The 25477-nt window shown below is 45.6% G+C and overlaps 1 protein-coding gene across 3 annotated transcripts in view; it reads right to left on the bottom strand.

The window, feature by feature from the left end:
- Nucleotides 1–65: 65 nt before the first annotated feature.
- LOC106567031 (dihydropyridine-sensitive L-type skeletal muscle calcium channel subunit alpha-1) overlaps nucleotides 66–25477 on the bottom strand; it is a 50277-nt gene continuing 24865 nt past the window's right edge. The window contains exons 15-45 of one of the 3 annotated variants that reach the window (XM_014135835.2): nucleotides 23945–24044; nucleotides 23482–23551; nucleotides 21009–21141; nucleotides 20594–20723; nucleotides 19830–19889; nucleotides 19598–19704; nucleotides 19068–19155; nucleotides 18838–18945; nucleotides 15998–16050; nucleotides 15618–15764; nucleotides 14867–15068; nucleotides 14463–14621; nucleotides 14145–14255; nucleotides 13905–13988; nucleotides 13163–13210; nucleotides 12566–12592; nucleotides 12314–12439; nucleotides 11999–12064; nucleotides 11827–11918; nucleotides 11227–11386; nucleotides 11013–11140; nucleotides 10654–10750; nucleotides 10353–10464; nucleotides 10145–10246; nucleotides 9695–9834; nucleotides 9076–9201; nucleotides 5027–5241; nucleotides 4629–4705; nucleotides 4245–4300; nucleotides 3750–3887; nucleotides 66–3587 (exon numbers count right to left, since the gene is read on the bottom strand). In XM_014135835.2, coding sequence (XP_013991310.2) covers nucleotides 3276–3587; nucleotides 3750–3887; nucleotides 4245–4300; nucleotides 4629–4705; nucleotides 5027–5241; nucleotides 9076–9201; nucleotides 9695–9834; nucleotides 10145–10246; nucleotides 10353–10464; nucleotides 10654–10750; nucleotides 11013–11140; nucleotides 11227–11386; nucleotides 11827–11918; nucleotides 11999–12064; nucleotides 12314–12439; nucleotides 12566–12592; nucleotides 13163–13210; nucleotides 13905–13988; nucleotides 14145–14255; nucleotides 14463–14621; nucleotides 14867–15068; nucleotides 15618–15764; nucleotides 15998–16050; nucleotides 18838–18945; nucleotides 19068–19155; nucleotides 19598–19704; nucleotides 19830–19889; nucleotides 20594–20723; nucleotides 21009–21141; nucleotides 23482–23551; nucleotides 23945–24044 — 3574 coding nt within the window. In that variant the 3' untranslated portion in view covers nucleotides 66–3275. The remainder of the gene's footprint in view (nucleotides 3588–3749; nucleotides 3888–4244; nucleotides 4301–4628; nucleotides 4706–5026; nucleotides 5242–9075; nucleotides 9202–9694; nucleotides 9835–10144; nucleotides 10247–10352; nucleotides 10465–10653; nucleotides 10751–11012; nucleotides 11141–11226; nucleotides 11387–11826; nucleotides 11919–11998; nucleotides 12065–12313; nucleotides 12440–12565; nucleotides 12593–13162; nucleotides 13211–13904; nucleotides 13989–14144; nucleotides 14256–14462; nucleotides 14622–14866; nucleotides 15069–15617; nucleotides 15765–15997; nucleotides 16051–18837; nucleotides 18946–19067; nucleotides 19156–19597; nucleotides 19705–19829; nucleotides 19890–20593; nucleotides 20724–21008; nucleotides 21142–23481; nucleotides 23552–23944; nucleotides 24045–25477) is intronic. The other 2 variants (XM_014135836.2, XM_014135837.2) reach the window with 2 other exon arrangements.

The following is a 25477-nucleotide window of genomic DNA, read 5'->3' as shown; positions in this document are numbered from 1 at the left end:
AAACAGTACTGGCACCTATTTCAGTCCAAGTCAAGCACTGCACATTACAAAAGAATCAAGTAAACCAAAGTAATGGATGTTTTATTTGTTTTGCCATTGTAAGCTCCATCTGACTGACATGAAGAAAAAAAAACATTTTGTTGAAAGGCACATATTAGAAGATGGGTATACTTGTGTAAACTTGTTATAGCAGGGTTAGAAGCTGTCCCACCCACTACTTAAAGTCTGATTTACGCAGCATTATCTTTTTAAAGACAAAATGGTTACTAAGGCAGAAATGGCCAACAAGAGGATGATGAAGTGAAAAATAACTCCTTTAAGACAACTTAAAAATGACCTGGGGTGAATCTCAAAGGTATTTTCCTTGATTCGGTCTTTCTTTGCATCCTCAAAACATCAGATCTTCTCCAATGCTCTCCTTGCTTACAACTTACATTTTCAGGAGAAGGTGAGGAAAGAGCTCACAAGGAATTAAGCAAAATACTTTTGAGATCCTTCCCCAGACAAAAAATGTGCAAAGTTGTTTTGTACAAAACCAGTTAATCCCCTATGTGGGCCTTCATGCTAACTCCACCATACACCAGGTATGCTGATATGACTAACAACTCTTGCATTAATCAAATCTAACTTCAGCATTACTTAAAATCCTGAATCGCCTTTATTACATTTTTTTTCTTACTTTCAACCTCCGGTCATTAATACATATGAATCTCATTTAACAAAATCTCTGGTTTATATTAAATACTCATATCTTCATGAACTACAATGTGATCTGTTAGATAAGTGCTAAATACTAGTAGGGAAGAGTGTGGTAAGTTGAGCCTCCCTTGTTTCTAGGAAACACCAAACAAAATGTATAATTTGACCAAATATTTAGGAAAATGTCATTTTATGGAGTCTGTGAAGGAAGAAACCACATGTAAAAAGTGGTAAGCAAGTTGGGACCAAAAAACGGAATTTTCAACAAGTCAAATGAATTTGAGGTTTCATGATGCTTGTATCTAAACCAAAATGTTTGTCTTGGGGTAAGTGAGCATGTGTTTTCTTCCCGAGCATAATGCAAAGCATTATCATTGGGATATGTTAAAAAGAAAGTACAAAGTGGTTGTTAGGCGTTAAGCTTGGGGTAAAATTTGATTAAAAGACAAACAGTGATTGTCATTGTGTTTGGAAATAAAGATAGACATGGTTTTAAATAGGTAGTGGTAATATTTCATTCAGTACAGAAATGTGTTGGTGGCTTAACCTGGGGTAAGTTGTGCCAAGAGACCACTTGTTTTTGGAACAAACTATGTTTTCAAAACTAATTTTGACATGAATTCTGATTATTTCAGGGGATGCGCAGCATCCTGAAATATATGTAGATACCTTTTGTTAGAAATAATATATTTCCCTTTACAGAGTGATGCTGAATGAAACATTTGCTCCACTTACCCCACTCTCCCCTATACACCTATTTCAGTGAGTATTCAAACATTGATAAAACAATAATAACTAATAAATTAAAAGTACAAAGAAATGTCCAACACATTTAAAATAAAAGAAAAGAAACTTCCTCTTAAAAAAGTGCCCAAACCCACAGTGGGAGGAGGTTGAGCAAAGGAAACTGTGTTTTACAAGTCTCGATTAAATGAAGACAAGTGTAAATAAAGTAAAAAGATGGCAAGTCCTCCCTTTAACAATATAAATGAAGGACGTCGCCTTTATGAACACAAACAGTGAGGCTCATAGAGATAGACTCATCTTTGTGTCTGTGACAGTAGTGCTATTGAGGCTATCTCCATTTTAAAGTAGTTCATGTTCTTCAGTGACTGATTGCTCCAAACTCATGGGAGTCCCCACCCAGTTAACCACTATAAAATGGTGGAAGCCCTCAATAGCACTGTCCATGCTAAAAACGGGTGATATCCATGCAGAGTCCTCTATCTCTATGGTGAGGCTTCATCAAAACTATTTGATGTATCACAACCATTGTGTCAAATGTGTTGTGCATCAGGTGTACAACCTGAGTGTGTACTAAGCCTTTCCTTGCATCCTGGATGTTTTAACAGGAGAGACTATTTTCAAAAGATTGAACTAAACCGTTCAAACGCAACAGTTGCAGTTGTCCCAGATACATAGAAACTCACTGAAACGCACTCACAGGTGATCCAAAATGGCATCCTTTCTTTCTCAACTCCTTTTTTCCCCTTCAGCCCTTGCCGGGACACCCCTGTCTCCACTCACAGACTTTTGCTGCATTCAAAACAACTGGTAACTCAGAAATCTCAGACTTCAGCACCTTCAAGACAACTGGGAAAAAAAGTGCTCCGACAGGGAGTCCAACTCGGAATTCCAAGTCGGAAACTCAGGCATCTTTCTAGAGCTCTGACTTTCCGACCTGAAGATCACTGACGTCATGATTTTACTTCGTTTTTTTCCAGAGTTCCCATTTGTCTTGAAAGCACCATCTGTCACCATGCACACAATACGTGTACAAGTTGCGTGTGTGCGCATGTTGACGTTTATTGTCATGTGTCTTGTCCTGGAGGCAGAATGGAGCGATTTCCCCTTAGATAGGCCAGCTGCAAAGTCAAAATGGGCTTTTTTGGTCTTAATTTAAGGTTAGGGTTAAGTTTAAAAATAGATTTTTTTAATGCTCGCTAGTGACCAGTGCAGCGCTGCCTCCAGAACAAGATTCATGACAAAAAATGCTATCCTGCAGTGTGTACAGGGCCTTAGTTAGGGTTTTAGTAAGAAACACAGCAGACGGGACATAGTTGTTCTGTCTAACCACTCTATGGAATAGATTATTATGTCAACAAACAGTATAACAAAGAAAGAGGTTCATGAACCTGTGCACTCTGTGATAAGTTCTTTTTTAATTTGTTGAAATAAATATGGCGGAACTGAGAAGATTAAAATGTATTACTGTAGCAGAATATTCCTTTTCCTTTGTCGGTTAGTTTTCCATAAGAATCATGAATCTGATTCAAGAATTGAATCAGAATTGACAAGAATCAACCACAGTGGAATAACATGTTAAAACCTGAACAGCCAACCAGCGAGAGATTAGTTTATCGGCCATGAACCCTAGTTAGAGGGCCTATTTTCTCCAGTCTCCATTGGAAACTATGGTTAGTGGATTGATCTCATCTCCATGGCAACCAATCAGGATTTGTTAATGCTGGGAGTGTGTGATGTCACCAACTACAACACAGCCTTGTCAAGTCAAGAGTCATATCATGTCACAAGATAATGCCACTGTCATCATGGGCACTCCGATGACAGACTCTCTACACTTTGGTGTCTGCCTCTTCCACCTTCAGGTGTTGTTTAAAGGGTGGGAAGGGGCGCTTCTTTCTCTGCTCCTGGGGTTTCGGTTTCAGTTCTGAAGACCTAGAGGGCCGGTCGGGTGCGGAAGGGGGCACAGGGATTGGGCTCTTCTTCCTCGTGGCGGAGGTTGCGCGGCCACTGCGCCCGTTGAGGAGGCCCAGGGCCACGTCTTCAAAGTGGGACATGGGCATCGCCTCAGCCATTTCATTACGAGTCACCGCCACAAACGAATCGTCATTGGCCAGGTCGCCAAGACCACCAACCACTAAGACCTGACGGAGGACATGATACGTACATTGATATGATGTTTACTGTTAAAAACATAGGGTCTCAGGGAGGAACCTGGCACAGAGGAAAACATGGATTTACATATGCAGTTTAAATAACTTTATACTCTTGTTTCTACAACAATCTGTTAATCAGTATCAACGTACCTCTTTGATCAGCTGGTCAGCGGCAGGTGCAGACACAGAGCCTCCCGTGGCCCCTTCATCTTCCTCTGTAGCCTCCCCTTTAGCTTGGGGACAGCTGGGAAGAGACTGGCTCTCACCGTATTTGAGGTCGTAGGGGAACTGCAACAACAAAGACAACACTTACAGTTAGGACATTCATAGAACAATAGAATCATGACTCAGCTAAATTCAATCCGTTTCGTCTATGACAGGGATGGGCAACTCCAGTCCTCAGGGTCCTGATTGGTGTTACACTTTTTCCCCCAGCCACAGCTAACACGCCTGACTCCAATATTTAGCTAATCATGATCTTCAGTTTAGAATGCAATTAGTGTAATCAGCGGTGTTTGCTCGGGATGGAGAACCCGCGTGACACCACTCAGGCCCGCGAGGACTGGAGTTGCCCATCCCTGGTCTATGGCATTTAGTGTTTAAATGGGTTGTTTGGGGTCTTCAATCTGATCTGTACTATGTTACCTGAGTGATGTCTGTTCTGATTGGTTTCTCACTGATCTCAGAGAAGTGTCTGCTATCTACAGGAGACAGACAGAAGAACACAGTTATTTATTGTAGGACACAAGAATGACTAAAGAGTATCCAACAGTATGTCAAATATAATGCAGGGTGATGATGATCAGCAGATAATAGGATTGATTTAGGTGACTAGGGCCGGGATTCAATTCCTAGCGTAGCGCACTAGACAGCTGACAATGTGGCTTTTCAAGGCATTTTTCGCGGAGATCACATTCATAGTAAACACTGTGCATGTCAGCTCAAGTGGAGATGACCTTTGACTGTCAAGCACGCTGTAACGCGGCTCTTACGCAGAATAATCCCGGCCTAGGCTGATGTTGAACTGACCTGGAGAGCTGCGCTCTGTGTCCACTCTGGAATGGTGCCTGCTCACTTTCGGACTCTCCTTTCTCTCATAAGAAAACCTATAAACGTTAAAAAAAAATCTATATATAATCAGGTAAGCCATGTATCTTATACATACCAGCAAGCAAAGTGTACCGTATCACCCAAATTGTGCTGAATTTGGGCATTTGCAGAAGTAGATCATTGATTGATTGGATTCATACAGTGCTTTTCCAGGTTCTCAAAGTGCTTATTAATCTTGGGCCTCCATTCATTCGTTTCTGTGGCAGCAAATGCAGTTTTGGTGACGCAGCAGCACTCTACTCATAGATTGTTGTTGCTGTTGTGTTTGGTTGAGGTCAGTAACAGTACTCAATTAGCCTGGAGACGACGTTACTCACGCGTTGTTGTTGCTGTTGTGTTTGGTGGGGGTCAGGGGAAAGAACTCTGTATTGGGGAGAAAGACAGAGTCTGAGCGACTGAGGGGCGACTCAGCCTCCTCGGGGCGGTTCTCTGATAGCTGTAGGGGACGCTGGCTAGCCATGTGGGAGGGCAGGACACTGCTGGTCTCTGTGGAGAACGGATCTGAATAGTCCCCAAACAGACCGCCCTGGCGCTGGACAACCAAACACAAACACTGTGGTTAAAACAAACCGGGCACATCTAAACTCAGCAAAAAAAGAAACGTCCTCTCACTGTCAAATGCGTTTATTTTCAGCAAACTTAACATGTGTACATATTTGTATGAACATAACAAGATTCAACAACTGAGACATAAACTGAACAATTTCCACAGACATGTGACTAACAGAAATGTAATAATGTGTCCCTGAACAAGGGGGGGGGGGGTCAAAATCAAAAGTAACAGTCAGGACTATCTGGTGTGGCCACCAGCTGCATTAAGTACTGCAGTGCATCTCCTCCTCATGGACTGCACAAGATTTGCCAGTTCTTGCTGTGAGATGTTTACCCCACTCGTCCACCAAGGCACCTGCAAGTTCTCGGACATTTCTGGAGGGAATGGCCCTCGCCCTCACCCTCTGATCCAACAGGTCCCAGACGTGCTCGATGGGATTAATATCCGGGCTCTTAGCTGGCCATGGCAGAACACTGACATTCCTTTCTTGCAGGAAATCACGCACAGAACGAACAGTATGGCTGGTGGCATTGTCATGCTGGAGGGTCATGTCAGGATCAGCCTGCAGGAAGGGTACCACATGAGGGAGGAGGATGTCTTCCCTGTAACGCACAGCGTTGAGATTGCCTGCAATGACAACAAGCTCAGTCCGATGATACTGTGACACACCGCCCCAGACCATGACGGACCCTCCACCTCCAAATCGATTCCGCTCCAGAGCACAGGCCTTGGTGTAACGCCCATTCCTTTGACGATAAACGCGAATCCTACCATAACCCTTGGTGAGACAAAACCGCGACTCGTCAGTGAAGAGCACTTTTTTTTGCCAGTCCTGTCTGGTCCAGCGACGGTGGGTTTATGCCCATAGGCGACGTTGTTGCCGGTGATGTCTGGTGAGGACCTGCCTTACAACAGGCCTACAAGCCCTCAGTCCAGCCTCTCTCAGCCTATTGTGGACAGTCTGAGCACTGATGGAGGGATTGTGCGTTCCTGGTGTAACTCGGGCAGTTGTTGTTGCCATCCTGTACCTGTCCGGCAGGTGTGATGTTCGGATGTACCGATCCTGTGCAGGTGTTGTTACACGTGGTCTGCCACTGCGAAGATGATCAGCTGTCCATCCTGTCTCCCTGTAGCGCTGTCTTAGGCGTCTCACAGTATGGACATTGCACTTTATTGCACTGGACACATCTGCAGTCCTCATGCCTCCTTGCAGCATGCCTAAGACACGTCACGTTCACGCAGATGAGCAGGGACCCGGGGCATCTTCCTTTTGGTGTTTTCCAGAGTCAGTAGAAAGGCCTCTTTAGTGTCCTAAGTTTTCATAACTGTGATCTTAATTGCCTACCGTCTGTAATCTGTTAGTGTCTTAACGACCATTCCACAGGTGCATGTTCATTAATTGTTTATGGTTCATTGAACAAGCATGGGAAACAGTGTTTAAACCCTTTACAATGAAGATCTGTGAAGTTATTTGGATTTTTACGAATTATCTTTGAAAGACAGGGTCCTGAAAAAGGGACGTTTCTTTTTTTTTGCTGAGTTTATGTTATTCTATCCTGCTCTGATTAAAGATAAAGACTGTGACAGGCTAAATGAAATATAATATATGTTCAGAGCATTCGGAAAGTATTCAGACCCCTTTATTACGTAACAGCCTTATTCTAAAAAAAATTCTCTCATCAATCTACACACAATACTCCGTAATGTTTTTTTTTATTTTCACATTTAAGGGTTTTCTTTCTTTCTTTTTTTACTGTTTTCTACATTGTAGAATAATAGTGAAGACATCAACACTATGAAATAACACATATGGAATCATGTAGTATCCAAATATTTTATATTTGAGATTCTTCAAAGTAGCTACCCTTTGCCTTGACAGCTTTGCACACTCTTGGCATTCTCTCAACCAGCTTCATGAGGAATGCTTTTCCAACTGTCTTGAAGGAGTTCCCACATATGCTGAGCACTTGTTGGCTGCTTTTCCATCATTCTGCGGTCCAACTCATCTCAAACAATCTCAATTGGGTTGAGATCGGGTGATTCTGGAGGCCAGGTAATCTGATGCAGCAGTCACTCTCCTTGGTCAAATAGCCCTTACACAGCCTGGAGGTGTTTTGGGTCATTGTACTGTAGAAAAACAAATGATAGTTGCACAAAGCGCAAACCAGATGGGATGGCGCATCACTACAGAATGCTGTGGTAGCCATGCTGGTTAAGTGTGCCTTGAATTCTAAATAAATCACTGACAGTGCCACCAGCAAAGCACCACCACACCTCCTCCTCCATGCATCACGGTGGGAACCACACATGCGGAGATCATTCGTTAACCTACTCTGTGTCTCACAAAGACACGGCGGTTGGAACCAAAAATTGTCAAAGGACAGATTTCCACCGGTCTAATGTCCATTGCTCATGTTCTTAGCCCAAGCAAGTCTCTTCTTCTTATTGGTGTCCTTTAGTAGTGGTTTCTTTGCAGCAATTTGACCATGAAGACCTGATTCACGCAGTCCGAGCTAAAACCAAGCCATGAGGTCAAAGGAATTGTCCGTAGAGCTCAGAGACAAGATTGTGTCGAGGCACAGATCTGGGGAAGGGTACCAAAAAATGTCTGCAGCATTGAAGGTCCCCAAGAACACAGTGGCCTCAATCATTCTTAAATGGAAGAAGTTTGGAACCACCAAGATTCTTCCTAGAGCTGGCCGCCCGGCCAAACTGAGCATTTGGCGGAGAAGGGCCTTGGTCAGAGAGGCGACCAATAACCCAATGGTCACTCTGACAGAGCTCTAGAGTTCCTCCTTGGAGATGGGATAACCTTCCAGAAGGACAACCATCTCTGCAGCACTCCACCAATTGGGCCTTTATGGTAGAGTGGTCAGACGGAAGCCACTCCTCAGTAAAAGGCACATGACAGCCCGCGTGGAGTTTGCAAAAAGGCACCTAAAGGACTCTAAGACCATGAGAAACAAGATTCTCCAGTCTGATGAAACCAAAATTGAACTCTTTGGCCTAAATGCCAAGCATCACGTCTGGAGGAAATCTGGCACCAATTTTTCAGCGGCAGGGACTGGGAGACTAGTCAGGATAGAGGGAAAGATGAATGGAGCAAAGTACAGCGATCCTTGATGAAAACCTGCTCCAGAGCGCTCAGGACCTCAGACTGGGGCGAATGTTCACTTTCCAACAGGACAACGACCATAAGCACACAGCCAAGACAATGCAGGAGTGGCTTCGGGACAAGTCTTTGAATGTCCTTGAGTGGCCCAGCAAGAGCCCGGACTTGAACCCAATCGAACATCTCTGGAGAGACCTGAAAATAGCTGTGCAGCGATGCTCCCCATCCAACCTAACAGAGCTTGAGAGGATCTGCAGAGAAGAATGGGAGAAACTCCCCAAATACAGGTGTGCCAAGCTTGTAGTGTCATACCCAAGACGACTCGAGGCTGTAATCACTGCCAAAGGTGCTTCAACAAACTACTGAGTAAAGGGTCTGAATACTTACGGAAATGTGATATTTCAGTTCATTGTTTTGCAAAAATATCTAATAACCTGTTTTTTGTCATTATGGGTATTGTGTGTAGATTGATGAGGGGGAAAAATGATTTAATCCATTTTAGAATAAGGCTGTAACGTAACAAAATGTGTAAAAAAATCAAGGGATCTGAATACTTTCCGAATGCACTGTATATAAACAGTACGGTATGATATTGTTTTTAACGTCCTTTTTGTTTACGGCGTGTTGGAACCATATTTACTTCCCCATATGGGATAATAAAATGTGCTAAACTAAAGGAAAGTGGTCCGTCGGTGACTCACCCTGTAGATGCCTTCCTCCAGAGCTTCCTCCATGGCTCTCTCCATCTCCTCCTCATTCAGCAGGTCTCCTGAGATGGCCCTGTGGAGCTCTGGAGCTGCCTCCTCCTCTATACTCCTCAGACCAGCCTGGGGAGGAGAGGTAGGAAATGGGAGAGGGACAAACAGAGGAAGAGGCAGAGAAAAGAGAGAGGGTGAGAACAATAAGGAAGAATTCCAGACGACCAAGGTGAGGAGAGAAACAAAGGGAGAGAAGATGCAAGAGAGGATGAGAGAAATAAACATGGAGGGTAAAAGAGAAAGAGAGGTAGAGATTAAAGTAGTGGTTGAGATGTTCGACACAAGCAGAGGATGATTTTGAGGCCTAAAGATGGTGTGCAGAAAGGTGTACATCCAAACGAGCGTTGGTCGGTGTCAATTGGAATTGAATTCACTCAATTCAGGAAGTGATTTGAATTTTCAATTCTAAATAGAAAAACGCTTTAAATAAATCGTTTCTCCTTTTCAGTTTATTGAGAAGTCATTAGAAATAGATGCACTTTCTTCAATTGTTGAATTGGAAATTCAGTTTAATTCCTGAATTGACCCCAAACCTGCTATACAATACTGTGGAGGGCCTCACCTGCATCTCTGGAGCACTCCCATTAGCACTCTTCTTGGTGGGCCGGTAGCCATAGTACTCCTCTTGACGCTTCATAAACTTACGGAAATGATCCTGGATCAGGAAGGTGGCGTAGAACTTTCCCACCGTCACCTCGTCATCTAGGACAGATCCCAATAAAACAAAGTGTCAAAACCCAAACAGAGCTAACTGGAGGCAATTGCCTACGTCGTGGTGGACGGAAATCCGTCACAACACCCCTGGTAAACACAATCCGTCTCGAAGGACCATGAAAATAGGTATAGGTAGCTAGATGAAAAGTCACCTGGGAAAGATGTTTGAAAGAGTCAACAGATCAGATCAACTTTGCTGACCAGGGTTCATCTTAGCATGCTGCTCCATTCTAGGGGCTTTTGTACATGACCTTTCAGTTAGGTAGGGTTCATGTAGGGGTCACAGTGAAATGCTCACCTCCGATTGGTGGGATGACCTGGTCCAGCAGTTTCATACTGGTGCGTTTCCAGATCTTCTTTATAATGGCTCTCAACTCTTCATTAGCCTGCTCAAAGTTACCTAGTCAACACAAGACAGGAAAAGCAAAGTATTACATAAAAAGACAAACATAAACATGGAATATTATTTATGGTGTGAGACGGGCGCAGTGCTAGAGACAAGACACCTTCGACACCTTCAGTCTTTATCTTGAGGGCAGTCCTGACCAGGGCAAACAGGGTGGCATTGAAGGTGACTGTGCCATCGCTGTTCAGGGGCATGTTCATGGATATTAAACGCTGTTGTCAGGGGGAAGAGGGGAACGAGAGAGAGTGGACACCAGTGAGAAGATGTACTGTACACACCATCAGGCACCGAACCACATCCGTCAGCACAGGTGGTCGTGCTCTTGTGGCGTAGTTGTACATGTACATGGCAATGGTACCCATTTAAATGGCAATCCATTTCATCCAAATAACATGACTTACCTTGCAGGCTGAGCGATGCGGACAGAATTTCCCAAAGCCTAGCGGAGGCTGGATCCTTCGCAGTAGTGTTACCACGTCCAGATGTTTTATACGCCCCCTGCAGGACAGGGGGACAAAATACACTTAGGCACATTGACTTAGAGAGAGGAGCTATATATTAGTTTTGGGTACCAAGACTTACAGCATCAACTACATACAGATACCATGTGAAACTCCTACCAACATGAACTTATTGTGGATTTAAAGGGAATGCCATGGGGCATTGTCCCTGCATTATTGACTTAGAACTGGTCTCTTTAGTGACATAAATAGCTGACCAGCTCATGCAAAATTTGGATCTGGGTTCAGAGATAACTCACGTGGCATCCGGGTCGTACTCGGCCCAGATCTTCTTGAACTCATCCAGATGATGAGGACCCAGGATGGACCAATCACGTGTCAGGTAGTCAAAGTTGTCCATGATCACAGCCACGAATAAGTTGATGATCTGAGATGGGAGAGAAAGATAACTTAAGACAACAACATACTTCCTGGAGGAGAAGAGAAGAGAGGAGAGGAGAAAGGACTACTCACCAGGAAGGCACACAGCATATAGAAGGACATAAAGTAGAAGACAGCGAAGCTGGCTCCACAGGTGTACTCCTCCCCAGGTAGGAAGTCAGACTTGGGGTCACACTTCTTGCCGTACATACTGGCCACCATCACTTCCTGCCACGCCTCCCCTGTCGCACAACTGTTGGGAGAATACAGAGGGCATCGGATTCAGTTACACCTGACCATAGGACAATACAACTTCCCGTACATACTAGCCAGCATCTCTTCCTGCCACGCCTCTCCTGTAGCACAACTAGTGTATTCAATAGGCCAAATCATTACATCAAAGGTGGTGTTTTTACACAGCATATTTCTATCTGAAAGTTCTGTTGCACCCTCCCATAGACACACAGGCAACTCAGTGGTGGATATACAGTATGTGTGAACTCTGACCTTACCTCTGACTGACTCGTTAAATAAAGGTTAAATATTTCTTTTTTAAAATCAAGACTGACTCATCCACTCTCTCGCTCTGACTGACTGACTCATCCACTCTCTCGCTCTGACTGACTGACTCATCCACTCTCTCGCTCTGACTGACTGACTCATCCACTCTCTCGCTCTGACTGATTGACTCACCGGAATAGCAGCAGGACAGCTTGGGGGAACGTCTGGAAATTGTTGTTGCGGTTGATCTGTGTGCCATCCACTAAGGCTATCTTTCCAAACACCTGAAAGGGAAGACTCAAGGGTAAGTGGACCCATAGTGTGTATGCACTTAAAAATATTCAGTTGACTCCTAAAAGTTGACCTGCATCCCGATGACTGCGTAGATGAAGAAGAGCATGACGATCAGAAGAGCCACGTAGGGTAGAGCCTGCAGAACAAACACACACTGAGTCATCCCAACCAGTGATATCCAGTCATATTTACTTAAACTACCATCAGTTCCATACATGGTTGCTGCAACCCAGTAGGAATTGGCTCCAGAACCACCAGTTGGACCCGACCTTCCATTTGGGTCTCGTGTTTCCCTACCCCAAGTTTTGCTCATCACTCTGCTGTTTACGAAGGAATGTGAGGAAGCCTGTAAATTGAGGTCAGGGAAACACTGACGGTTACTGACCTGGAAGGACTTGATGAAGGTCCACAGCAGGTTACGGATGCCCTCTGACCTGTTTAGTAGTTTAACCAAACGCATCACACGGAATAGACGGAAGAATGTGATGGACACTCTGGCATTCTCAGAATCCTTTAGGTGAATAAAAACACATGTTCATTTTCATTCATTCATATCAATGGTATAATTACAGAGTAACTTTGTCAGACTAATACATTTGTAATTGAAAACAATACAACAACAAAAATACCGTCTTACCGCAATGGCCTGCATAGGGTTTGTCTGCTGAAATACAATCAGAGACAGATCATATTAGCTGCAGACACTATTGTTGTGTTAGTGGATATTTCTATGAATTAGTAAATGGACACATTACTGTAATTTGTTTATAGATTTAGCATAAATGTATGTTCATTTCTACAAAACTTCAGGAGGGGAAAGTTATGGTACACAGTTATTAATAGATACATTCAGCATGCCAAATACAAAATAAACTTCAAGGCCTATTATAAATGTAGACACAAACATCAGTACTTAATGTGTTGATGACATTAAATCAGTTAGTTAGCGTTAGACATGTTCAGAGAAGAGCCATACAGTAACAAACCAAGTCAAGACAATACTGACCAAATCCTAGATACAATTCTATGGTAAGCAATGTCTAACCCAATGTCTGATTAGCTCCTAGCGCAACAAGATGGGTCTGGGTCCGCTGGGTCCGCTATCTCTCTGTAAGGACGCATCTAGCTAGGGCCTCACAGGCACAGTAACGGACAACTAGAGTAGTGCTCACAGTGCTCAGCACACAGCAAGAAGGCCCATGCAGATGCAGATGCAGTGTAAAGTGATATTTACAGCACAGCCGTGGAGACAGTACAGTCCTCCACTAGAGGCCAAGGCAGCCTGGAGAGAGGGGAGAGAGAGAGGGAGGAGAGGAGGAGGAGGGGGGAAATGGTGGGTTAGACAGGTGGATGGAGGTGAGGGATCACTGGAGATGTTTATGGGTGACGGTTCAGAGGGGAGAAAACACAGGAGTGCGTGTTGGATGAAGACAGAAACAAACGAAACATGGTGCTTCGCCAAGTGAAAGCAGAGGGGAAAATAAAGACATGAAAACAAGGTGATGTTCATTAATGCTTCAAAATGCTAATGTGTTTCCTGTCATAGCCTCACTTCACTGAACTCAACCGGACGAGATGATACCGATGATAGAATATTAGTCCTTGGCGCAATATTAAATCAACATGTAACACAGACATTCCAATGGCAGGGAGTGGAGATCATGTGGGGCGTGGAGGGGCGTGTGTCTGACAGTGGCACTAACCAGGTCCTGCTGTGAACTAGTGCTGCTTCCCACAACCTGCCGCTGTGGAGCGAGGAGTTTGTGTTTCTGGGTCACAGTTATGAATACGTTGAATAAACACAATCACATTGCATGGGAACGTCTTATAAAAGATCACACCAGGTTCATGCTCCGTTGGGAGAAAACATTCTGAAACATTTATTGTTGCAAGACGTTTTGCTACTGAACACGGCCAGTATCTACTATCACTTGCATAGGTGTACAAACATGGCTGCCGTTGTTCTGTGTACTCACATCGACCTCACTCAGGACGACATCGACAACACTGCCGATGACGATGAGGAAGTCAAACACGTTCCACGGGTCTCCAAAGTAGCCCTGGGATACACAGATTACACAGGGGCATGGAGAAAAAACTATTTTGGAAAAGGAAGAACCTCCAGCATACTTAAAAAGACCCACTAAACATTCTATAGTAAACATTCCTGCCAGCCCAGAGTCTGGGTCTGGGTCTGGGCCTGCGCCTAACCCTACCTTAGCTTTGAAGGCAATGAGTTTTAGGATCATCTCCACCGTGAAGAGGACAGTGAAGATCATGTTCAGAGTGTCAGACAGCTTGGTCACATGGGCTGACTGGTCACAGTGCTGCATGGTGGAAATACACAACAAACCCATTGAGGAAATAGCATAACAGCATTTTGACTACACAATACCTCCAAAATATCTGCCATTAGGAACAAAGAGACAAAGCACCAATTAGTGGGAAAAAAAGATCAGAATTGGGCTGGCTGTGTAAACGCAGCCAGATGCGTTGAGCACGAATGGAATAGAATGGATGTGTTCTAGATTTACCTGCATGCCGAGACACAGTGTGTTGAGCATGATGAGGAAGAACATGGCGTACTCAAAGTAGCAGGAGGTGACTATGTACCACACGTTGTACTGATAGTGGTTCTTAGGGATATAACACCGCAGAGGCTTGGCCTTCAGAGCATACTGCACACACTGACGCTGAGGAGAGAGAAGTAAAGTAAGGCAGTAAAGCCCAGTATCTGTTCAATAGTAACAGGCCAAATGACGTAACTTGGATTTTTGCGTAAATCATGCATTAAGCAGCGCATGGAATATTTACATGGACATTTCTGTCAAGCACACAGATCTCAAAGAGAGTACTTGCAGATAAGAATACTCTGTGACTCTTTCAGGCTGTCGATCACAAAGCGTTAAGAACACATCACTATGCTTAGCCAGCTTACCTGGTTCTTGTCGAGCTCACAGTTCTTATACTCAGACTCTCCCTGCTCCTGAAAGGTTACGATGACGAAGCCGACGAAGATGTTCATCATGAAGAAGGCGATGAGGATGAGGTAGACGATGAAAAAGATGGAGATATCCACACGGTTGTTGTAGACTGGGCCCATATCCTCCCTGTCTGAGTCTATGGCTTTATACAACAGCCTGAGAGAGGGGAGGGAGGGAAGGAAGGAAGGAAGGAAGGAAGGAAGGAAGGAAGGAAGGAAGGAAGGAAGGAAGGAAGGAAGGAAGGAAGGAAGGAAGGAAGGAAGGAAAGAGAGAGAGAAAAAGAGGGAGCAATAAAAGGAGCGAGAGAGAAAAGAGAGTAAAAAAACACTTTCCTTGTTAGAAGAACATGAAAGAGGGATTCATTTAATAATGGCTATATGTCTTGCAGTACCTAGTCTGAAATCCAAACTGAATATCGCTCAGTCTCACTATGGTTTCACTTCACTGATCTAGCCTGGAACCATTCAATACAATGAAGACAGTGAAACAACAGTGAAACGGTGACACTCGTACGAGAGTTGTGGTCAATTCCATTTAAACTCTATCAATTCAGGAAGTGAACTGTAATTCCAATTTCGAAATGTTCTTCACAGAAAACCCTCATGGAGAATTGGAATTTCCGTTTCAGTTCCTGAATTGGAGTTGAAATGGAATTGAGCCCCAACCCTGATTCAGCCAGTTCGCCTTCCAGGCTGGGTAACTCACTGTGGCCACCCTTCGAACGTGGACACGGTAAACAGAGCCAGCATGCCGTTGAGGACGTTGTCAAAGTTAAAGTCACTGTTGATCCACTCCCTGGAGGCCAACACCATCTCCTGAAGACTGTTCTCCTGGTGCTTCAGGAACATACCCCTGGGGGGACAGATGTATTATTAGATCATCAGTGTTATGTCAATGAAGTTGGATTGAATTGAGAGAGAAAGGGAGGGCGGAGAAGGAAGGGAAGGAAGCGAGAAAGAGGGAGAGGAGGATGGGAGGAGAGGATGGGGTTGGAGAAAAGGGAGGAACTCATTTTTTTTTGCCAGATAATGCCCAATGGAATGAATAAGGGACTGTTAAAGAGACTGATAATAAAGCTGTCTTACCGGCACGTGACCTCTGTCATTTTGGAGGGGTCTGAGCAAGTGTAGAATTTACCCTGGAGGAGAGCACAACAGAATCATGAGCTAAGTTACATAAAGTAATACACAACCTTTCCAGTTTCCACTACGTATTTAGAGTCATTTGAAATATGATTACTAGCAACCCTAACCCTTAACCACAATCCTAACCCTAACCTCAACCACAACCCTAACCCTAGCTTCATGTCCACATCCCCGTTCAACCCTAGCCCCAACCACAACCCTAACCCTAGCTTCATGTCCACATCCCCGTTCAACTCTAGCCCCAACCACAACCCTAACCCTAGCTTCATGTCCACATCCCCGTTCAACTCTAGCCCCAACCACAACCCTAACCCTAGCTTCATGTCCACATCCCCGTTCAACTCTAGCCCCAACCACAACCATAACCCTAGCTTCATGTCTACATCCCCGTTCAACCCTAGCCCCAACCACAACCCTAACCCTAGCTTCATGTCCACATCCCCGTTCAACCCTAGCCCCAACCACAACCCTAACCCTAGCTTCATGTCCACATCCCCGTTCAACTCTAGCCCCAACCACAACCATAACCCTAGCTTCATGTCCACATCCCCGTTCAACCCTAGCCCCAACCACAACCCTAACCCTAGCTTCATGTCTACATCCCCGTTCAACCCTAGCCCCAACCACAACCCTAACCCTAGCTTCATGTCTACATCCCCGTTCAACTCTAGCCCCAACCACAACCCTAACCCTAGCTTCATGTCTACATCCCCGTTCAACCCTAGCCCCAACCACAACCATAACCCTAGCTTCATGTCCACATCCCCGTTCAACCCTAGCCCCAACCACAACCCTAACCCTAGCTTCATGTCCACATCCCCGTTCAACCCTAGCCCCAACCACAACCCTAACCCTAGCTTCATGTCCACATCCCCGTTCAACCCTAGCCCCAACCACAACCCTAACCCTAGCTTCATGTCCACATCCCCGTTCAACCCTAGCCCCAACCACAACCCTAACCCTAGCTTCATGTCCACATCCCCGTTCTACCCTAACCCCAACCACAACCCTAACCCTAGCTTCATGTCCACATCCCCGTTCATCCTAACCCCAACCACAACCATAACCCTAGCTTCATGTCTACATCCCCGTTCAACCCTAACCCCAACCACAACCCTAACCCTAGCTTCATGTCCACATCCCCGTTCAACCCTAACCCCAACCACAACCCTAACCCTAGCTTCATGTCCACATCCCCGTTCAACCCTAACCCCAACCACAACCATAACCCTAGCTTCATGTCCACATCCCCGTTCAACCCTAGCCCCAACCACAACCATAACCCTAGCTTCATGTCTACATCCCCGTTCAACCCTAGCCCCAACCACAACCCTAACCCTAGCTTCATGTCCACATCCCCGTTCAACCCTAGCCCCAACCACAACCCTAACCCTAGCTTCATGTCCACATCCCCGTTCAACCCTAGCCCCAACCACAACCCTAACCCTAGCTTCATGTCCACATCCCCGTTCAACCCTAGCCCCAACCACAACCCTAACCCTAGCTTCATGTCCACATCCCCGTTCATCCCTAGCCCCAACCACAACCCTAACCCTAGCTTCATGTCCACATCCCCGTTCAACCCTAGCCCCAACCACAACCCTAACCCTAGCTTCATGTCCACATCCCCGTTCAACCCTAACCCTAACCCCAACCACAACCCTAACCCTAGCTTCATGTCCACATCCCCGTTCAACCCTAACCCCAACCACAACGCTAACCCTAGCTTCATGTCCACATCCCGTTCAACCCTAGCCCCAACCACAACCCTAACTCTAGCTTCATGTCCACATCCCCGTTCAACTCTAGCCCCAACCACAACCCTAACCCTAGCTTCATGTCCACATCCCCGTTCAACCCTAGCCCCAACCACAACCCTAACCCTAGCTTCATGTCCACATCCCCGTTCATCCCTAACCCCAACCACAACCCTAACCCTAGCTTCATGTCCACATCCCCGTTCAACCCTAGCCCCAACCACAACCCTAACCCTAGCTTCATGTCCACATCCCCGTTCATCCTAACCCCAACCACAACCATAACCCTAGCTTCATGTCCACATCCCCGTTCAACGCTAACCCCAACCACAACCCTAACCCTAGTTTATGTCCACATCCCCGTTCAACCCTAGCCCCAACCACAACCCTAACCCTAGCTTCATATCCACATCCTCGTTCAACCCTAGCCCCAACCACAACCCTAACCCTAGCTTCATGTCCACATCCCCGTTCAACCCTAGCCCCAACCACAACCCTAACCCTAGCTTCATGTCCACATCCCCGTTCAACCCTAACCCCAACCACAACCCTAACCCTAGCTTCATGTCCACATCCCCGTTCAACCCTAGCCCCAACCACAACCCTAACCCTAGCTTCATGTCTACATCCCCGTTCAACCCTAGCCCCAACCACAACCCTAACCCTAGCTTCATGTCCACATCCCCGTTCAACTCTAGCCCCAACCACAACCATAACCCTAGCTTCATGTCTACATCCCCGTTCAACCCTAGCCCCAACCACAACCCTAACCCTAGCTTCATGTCCACATCCCCGTTCAACCCTAGCCCCAACCACAACCACTGAGCTGGCTATGACCTCAAGTGTTATGTCATCTACCTACTACTGAACATACATTATTCAATCTCACATTGAGGAGCTGGACCCCTATGCAGTCTAGCATATTATAAATCATAATAAAGCCACTGAGCTGTCTAGGACCTTGCTGTTCTGTGTCATATGTGAGCTTCTGCATATAGCTACACCATACAGTTTGAACCGTACCTTGAAGAGCTGGACCCCTATGCAGGAGAATATGAAGTCTAGCAGCATGGTGACCAGGACGATGTTGCCGATGGTTTTGATGGCTACAAACACACACTGGACAACATGCTGTAAAAAAGGTTACACATACAGGTCAGATCACCAGCTGTGTGGCAATGCATTTGTATAGAAATACGTGTGTGTGTGTGTGTGTGTGTGTGTGTGTGTGTGTGTGTGTGTGTGTACAGTACCTTCAGGCCCTTGGCTCTGTTGATAGCCCTTAGAGGCCTCAGCACCCTCAACACCCTGAGAATTTTCACCACTGAGATGGCACTGGACCTAGAGTCCGACAGCAGACACACAACAGCCTTCACAATGTGCTCTTCCCAGCAGGCGAAGCTGGTGGAAATGACGTCACGCGTGTACACGTGTATCTCTACAGCGCTCTATTGCATCTCTACGGCGCAACTCAAGACATCGAGAACTACACCGAGTGTACAAAACCTTACGAACACCTTCCTACTACTGAGTTGCAACCCCTTTTTTTCTGAACAGCCTCAATTCGTCGGGGCATGTACTCTACAAGGTGTCGAAAGCGTTCCACGCGGATTGAAGTGAATTTAACAGGTGACATCAACGAGGGATCATAGCTATCACCTGGATTCACCTGGTCAGTCTATGTCATGCAAAGAGCAATGTTTCATAAACTCTGTGAATATCCACAGGAATAATACAGTAACACTATATATTTACTATCTCCCATCAGGATAGCAACACTCACTCCATTCCCATGGACAACAGAGACACGCCCACCACCAGCAGGTCCAGCATGTTGAAGGAGTTACGGCAGAAAGAGCCTGGATGCAGGAAGGCTCCATACACCGTCATCTGGGAGGGGGGACGGGGGGGACGGGGACGGGGGGGGACACTTGGGTTAACATACACGAGCTGTCACCAGGTTAACGTCCTAAATATTATACCATTTCATCCAATAGGAATCTAGACCACTTTACCTTCAGCACAATCTCAATGGTGAACACAGTGGTGAAGACAATGTCAGCATAAGCCAAGACCTGCAGAAAAGAGAGGGTTGGTCGAGTTATCATCACATAGTGAAGTCATTCACATAGCGTACTTTACACCAGGGGTTCTCAAAGGGGAGTCCAAGGAACTGCAGGGGGTCCGCAGCCAGATCTCAATATATATATATTTTGATGAATATTACTAACAACAGATTAAAGAACTTTTGGCCAAGGGATCCGTGGAATAAGTTTAAATTGTGTAATACAATACAATGCAATAGTATTCATCTACAATGTATGTTCTTTACCCTGGGCAACATGGGCCTGGGATAATCACAGGGATAAAATGTGTAGATTTGAGGGAAATTAGCTTGAAAACAGCACAATTTCCTCTCCAATGCCGAGACATTGGCCTTTAAAAAACATAGTCATAGATAACAATAGCACCCAAAGAGTTTTACTAACTCGAGTCGTGTTCCGATTACGAGGAAACCTGATTAATTTGCTATCACAAAAAGGGTCCCCGGCCCGAAAAAGTTTGAGAACCCTTGCTTTACACTGTTTGTCCTTTTATGGAATGTTTATTGATGTTTCATTTTGAATGCACTTTATTTCAAACGTTATTTTATTTGATGTGTCTGACTGGAACACATTAGAAGACACCACTTAGTAGGGTGTCCAATCAAAAACACATATTTTGACCAGTGGGTAAATGGTCTACACTTAGACTTCCTAATGGAACATAGCCTGAGCACCTTATTCCTGAATGACTTGGGGTCTATGGGATCCTCAGCGGCCAGTGATATACTACTGAGGAGGATGAAGAGCAGGATGAAGTTGGTGAAGGGGGTGGCATTGACGATCCTATGACACAGCTTACGAAACCTGACCACGGAGGGAACACACACACACACACACACACACACACACACACACACACACACACACACACACACACACACACACACACACACACACACACACAAAGAAAAGACAACATCCTCAACTTACATAGTTATTGTAACATCCGACGGGAACACGAGGCCAATTTATTATTGAAACAGGATTTTTTAATAGCTGTCTAATAAGACTCTACGTCAGATACACCCCACTGAACGTAGATGGCCTGAATTGAATTGAATAGGGAATGTGTTGATCTGTGCGACTCACTTGTTCTCCGGTCCGAAGATAAAGAAGGAGTAGGTCTCAGGCATAGGAACCTCTTCCTCTTTCAGCTGGAGGTCAGCCATTGGTCGAGGCCGTGGGCTCTCAGGGATAGCAGGCTCCTCCTCCTCGTCATCACCTAGAACAGAAGGCGTCGTGGATAGGACAGTTGGTAGTTGGCAGTCATTCAATTATTATACAGTAAATTGTAAATTGACAGGTTTTTTTATGGTGTGCTATCCTTTTTCTTTTATTAAAGTCATTCAATTTATAACCAGATATTTGTTTTAAGTTCATAAACATAAGACATACTGTAGCAATAGTCTGATTCCAAGTCTGTTTGTGCTGTCTTGCCAACTCCTATGGTTAGTGGCGTGACAATGAAGTTGGCAAGACAGCACAAACAAATCTGGGATCAGGCTACAGTAGCAGGGATAAAAGGGTGGATGTCCTGTGCGCTCTTTTTATTTTTTTTTATTTAACCTTTATTTAACCAGGTAGGCTAGTTGAGAACAAGTTCTCATTTACAACTGCGACCTGGCCAAGATAAAGCAAATCAGTTCGACACATACAACAACACAGAGTTACACATGGAATAAACAAACATACAGTCAATAATACAGTAGAAAAAAGTCTATATACATTGTGTGCAAATGAGGTAAGATAAGGGAGGTAAGGCAATAAACAGGCCATGGTGGAAAAGTAATTACAACATAGCAATTAAACACTGGAGTGATAGATGTGCAGAAGATGAATGTGCAAGTAGAGATACTGGGGTGCAAAGGAGCAAGATAAATAAATAAATAAATACAGTATGGGGATGAGGTAGTTGGATGGGCTATGTACAGGATGGGCTATTTACAGATGGGCTATGTACAGGTGCAGTGATCTGTGAGCTGCACTGACAGCTGGTGCTTAAAGTTAATGAGGGAGATATGAGCTTGAGTGATTTTTGCAGTTCATTCCAGTCATTGGCAGCAGAGAACTGGAAGGAAAGGCGGCCAAAGGAGGAATTGGCTTTGGGGGTGGCCAGTGAAATATACCTGCTGGAGCGCGTGCTACGGGTGGGTGCTGCTATGGTGACTAGTGAGCTGAGATAAGGCGGGGCTTTACCTAGCAAAGACTTGTAGATGACCTGGAGCCAGTGGGTTTGGCGACGAGTATGAAGCGAGGGCCAGCCAACGAGAGCGTACAGGTTGCAGTGGTGGGTAGTATATGGGGCTTTGGTGACAAAACGGATGGCTCTGTGATAGACTGCATCCAATTTGTTGAGTAGAGCGTTGGAGGCTATTTTGTAAATTACATCGCCGAAGTCGAGGATCGGTAGGATGGTCAGTTTTACGAGGGTATGTTTGGCAGCATGAGTGAAGGAGGCTTTGTTGCGAAATAGGATGCCGATTCTAGATTTAATGTTGGATTGGAGATGCTTCATGTGAGTCTGGAAGGAAAGTTTACAGTCTAACCAGACACCTAGGTATTTGTAGTTGTCCACATATTCTAAGTCAGAACTGTCCAGAGTAGTGATACTGGATGGGCGGGCAGGTGCGGGCAGCGATCGGTTGAAGAGCATGCATTTAGTTTTACTTGCATTTAAGAGCAGTTGGAGGCCACGGAAGGAGAGTTGTATGGCATTGAAGCTCATCTGGAGGTTAGTTAAAACAGTGTCCAAAGAAGGGCCAGAAGTATACAGAATGGTGTCGTCTGCGTAGAGGTGGATCAGAGAATCACCAGCAGCAAGAGCGACATCATTGATGTATACAGAGATGAGAGTCGGCCCGAGAATTGAAACCTGTGGCACCCCCATAGAGACAGCCAGAGGTCCGGACAACAGGCCCTCCAATTTGACACACTGAACTCTATCAGAGAAGAAGTTGGTGAACCAGGCGAGGCAATCATTTGAGAAACCAAGGCTGTTGAGTCTGCCGATAAGAATGTGGTGATTGACAGAGTGGAAAGCCTTGGCCAGGTCGATGAATACGGCTGCACAGTATTGTCTCTTATCGATGGCGGTTATGATATCGTTTAGGACCTTGAGCTCTGTCGAGGATGAGCACAACAACCTCAGACAACTCATATTTCTGATGATTCCAGGAAAATGGCTGGATAACAACAAAAACATGTCTGGTAGTACAGCCTTTATAAGGCAGTGGACAGTGTGTAAGAATAGACTGGGACTTAAAAGATGATGATCTTTGGGATGAGCGGCTAATAATAATTAGGTGGGGCTATTCTTATACTGACTGTACCGCGGCTAGGAGAGCCGCACTGATAGTCATTCAATCCAATGTACTCACGTCAACATCAAGCAGTAGCTTTCCTACTGCAATTAGCATTCGACTATTAGATTCAACTGCTTCTTTTTTTGTAACCGTTCGATTAGCAGAAGTGAAATTCAGATGATAGTACAGCAGTGTATGCTGGGATAATTCCTGAAGCCTTGCCTGGCCTAGGGCTGGCTCAGACAGTGCCTACCACCTACCTGGGAAGTCTGCCGAGGGGAAGGGATCCTTCACTTCCTTCACGTTGGATTCAAACTCATCAACTTTCAGCTGGAATTGAAAACAATGGATATATAATGAGATGGGTTTATAAACAGCTAAAAACATAGAGATTCAGAATACAAGAGACACATCTAACTAAATACCACACATTGACCCAGCATCAGCTCATTGACAGCTTAATGGCACAGTATACAGTAGGCAATCAGTGCTATCTCAACACCTGGTTCAGGACTGAAATAGTGAAATGTAACCCAGCACCAAGAGATGTGGTGTTAGATTCTGTTGGCTCAGTAGCCCTCTTTACTGACTGACCGTAGCGGTGGTGGGAATCCACTCTATCTTAGTTCTCTGTCCAGCCAGCTTCTTAATGCTAGGGTTAGTTAACCTCTTACACTAACCTGCCAGGTACAGATAGAGGATTCTTGAGTCAGTAGTACTAACCTTAGCAGTGGTGGGAATCCCCTCTATCTTAATCCTCTGTTCAGCCAGTTTCTTAGCCAGCAGAACCTTCTCCTCATCAGCCTTGTCTGACATGTTGGCCCTGTTAGGAACAGGTGGAGAGAGGGAGAATAGGGGAACATTTAGTTGTAATAAAGGATGTATAGCTAACAGCAGCTAACATCCAGTACTTGACATGGGCAGGAGTTCACCGCAACTGTGTACCGACACCTCAGATTTTGTTCTTCTTGAGTTCCCGCACCTCCTATAGAATATTAGCTCAAAAGTATTGTGGCGCTCCTGCACCTATATATACTGCTCAAAAAAATAAAGGGAACACTTAAACAACACAATGTAACTCCAAGTCATTCACACTTCTGTGAAATCAAACTGTCCACTTAGGAAGCAACACTGATTGACAATAAATTTCACATGCTGTTGTGCAAATGGAATAGACAACAGGTGGAAATTATAGGCAATTAGCAAGACACCCCCAATAAAGGAGTGGTTCTGCAGGTGGGGACCACAGACCACTTCTCAGTTCCTATGCTTCCTGGCTGATGTTTTGGTCACTTTTGAATGCTGGCGGTGCTTTCACTCTAGTGGTAGCATGAGACGGAGTTTACAACCCACACAAGTGGCTCAGGTAGTGCAGCTCATCCAGGATGGCACATCAATGCGAGCTGTGGCAAGAAGGTTTGCTGTGTCTGTCAGCGTAGTGTCCAGAGCATGGAGGCGCTACCAGGAGACAGGCCAGTACATCAGGAGACGTGGAGGAGGCCGTAGGAGGACAACAACCCAGCAGCAGGACCGCTACCTCCGCCTTTGTGCAAGGAGGAGCAGGAGGAGCACTGCCAGAGCCCTGCAAAATGACCTCCAGCAGGCCACAAATGTGCATGTGTCTGCTCAAACGGTCAGAAACAGACTCCATGAGGGTGGTATGAGGGCCCGACGTCCACAGGTGGGGGTTGTGCTTACAGCCCAACACCGTGCAGGACGTTTGGCATTTGCCAGAGAACACCAAGATTGGCAAATTCGCCACTGGCACCCCTGTGCTCTTCACAGATGAAAGCAGGTTCACACTGAGCATGTGACAGATGTGACAGTCTGGAGACGCCGTGGAGAACGTTCTGTTGCCTGCAACATCCTCCAGAATGACCGGTTTGGCGGTGGGTCAGTCATGGTGTGGGGTGGCATTTCTTTGGGGGGCCGCACAGCCCTCCATGTGCTCGCCAGAGGTAGCCTGACTGCCATTAGGCACCGAGATGAGATCCTCAGACCCCTTGTGAGACCATATGCTGGTGCAGTTGGCCCTGGGTTCCTCCTAATGCAAGACAATGCTAGACCTCATGTGGCTGGAGTGTGTCAGCAGTTCCTGCAAGAGGAAGGCATTGATGCTATGGACTGGCCCGCCCGTTCCCCAGACCTGAATCCAATTGAGCACATCTGGGACATCATGTCTCGCTCCATCCACCAACACCACGTTGCACCACAGACTGTCCAGGAGTTGGCGGATGCTTTAGTCCAGGTCTGGGA

Source organism: Salmo salar, chromosome ssa13 (assembly GCF_905237065.1).
Source record: "Salmo salar chromosome ssa13, Ssal_v3.1, whole genome shotgun sequence".
NCBI classification, from domain to species: Eukaryota; Metazoa; Chordata; class Actinopteri; order Salmoniformes; family Salmonidae; genus Salmo; species Salmo salar.
This window is presented reverse-complemented; position numbering and strand designations above follow the sequence as displayed.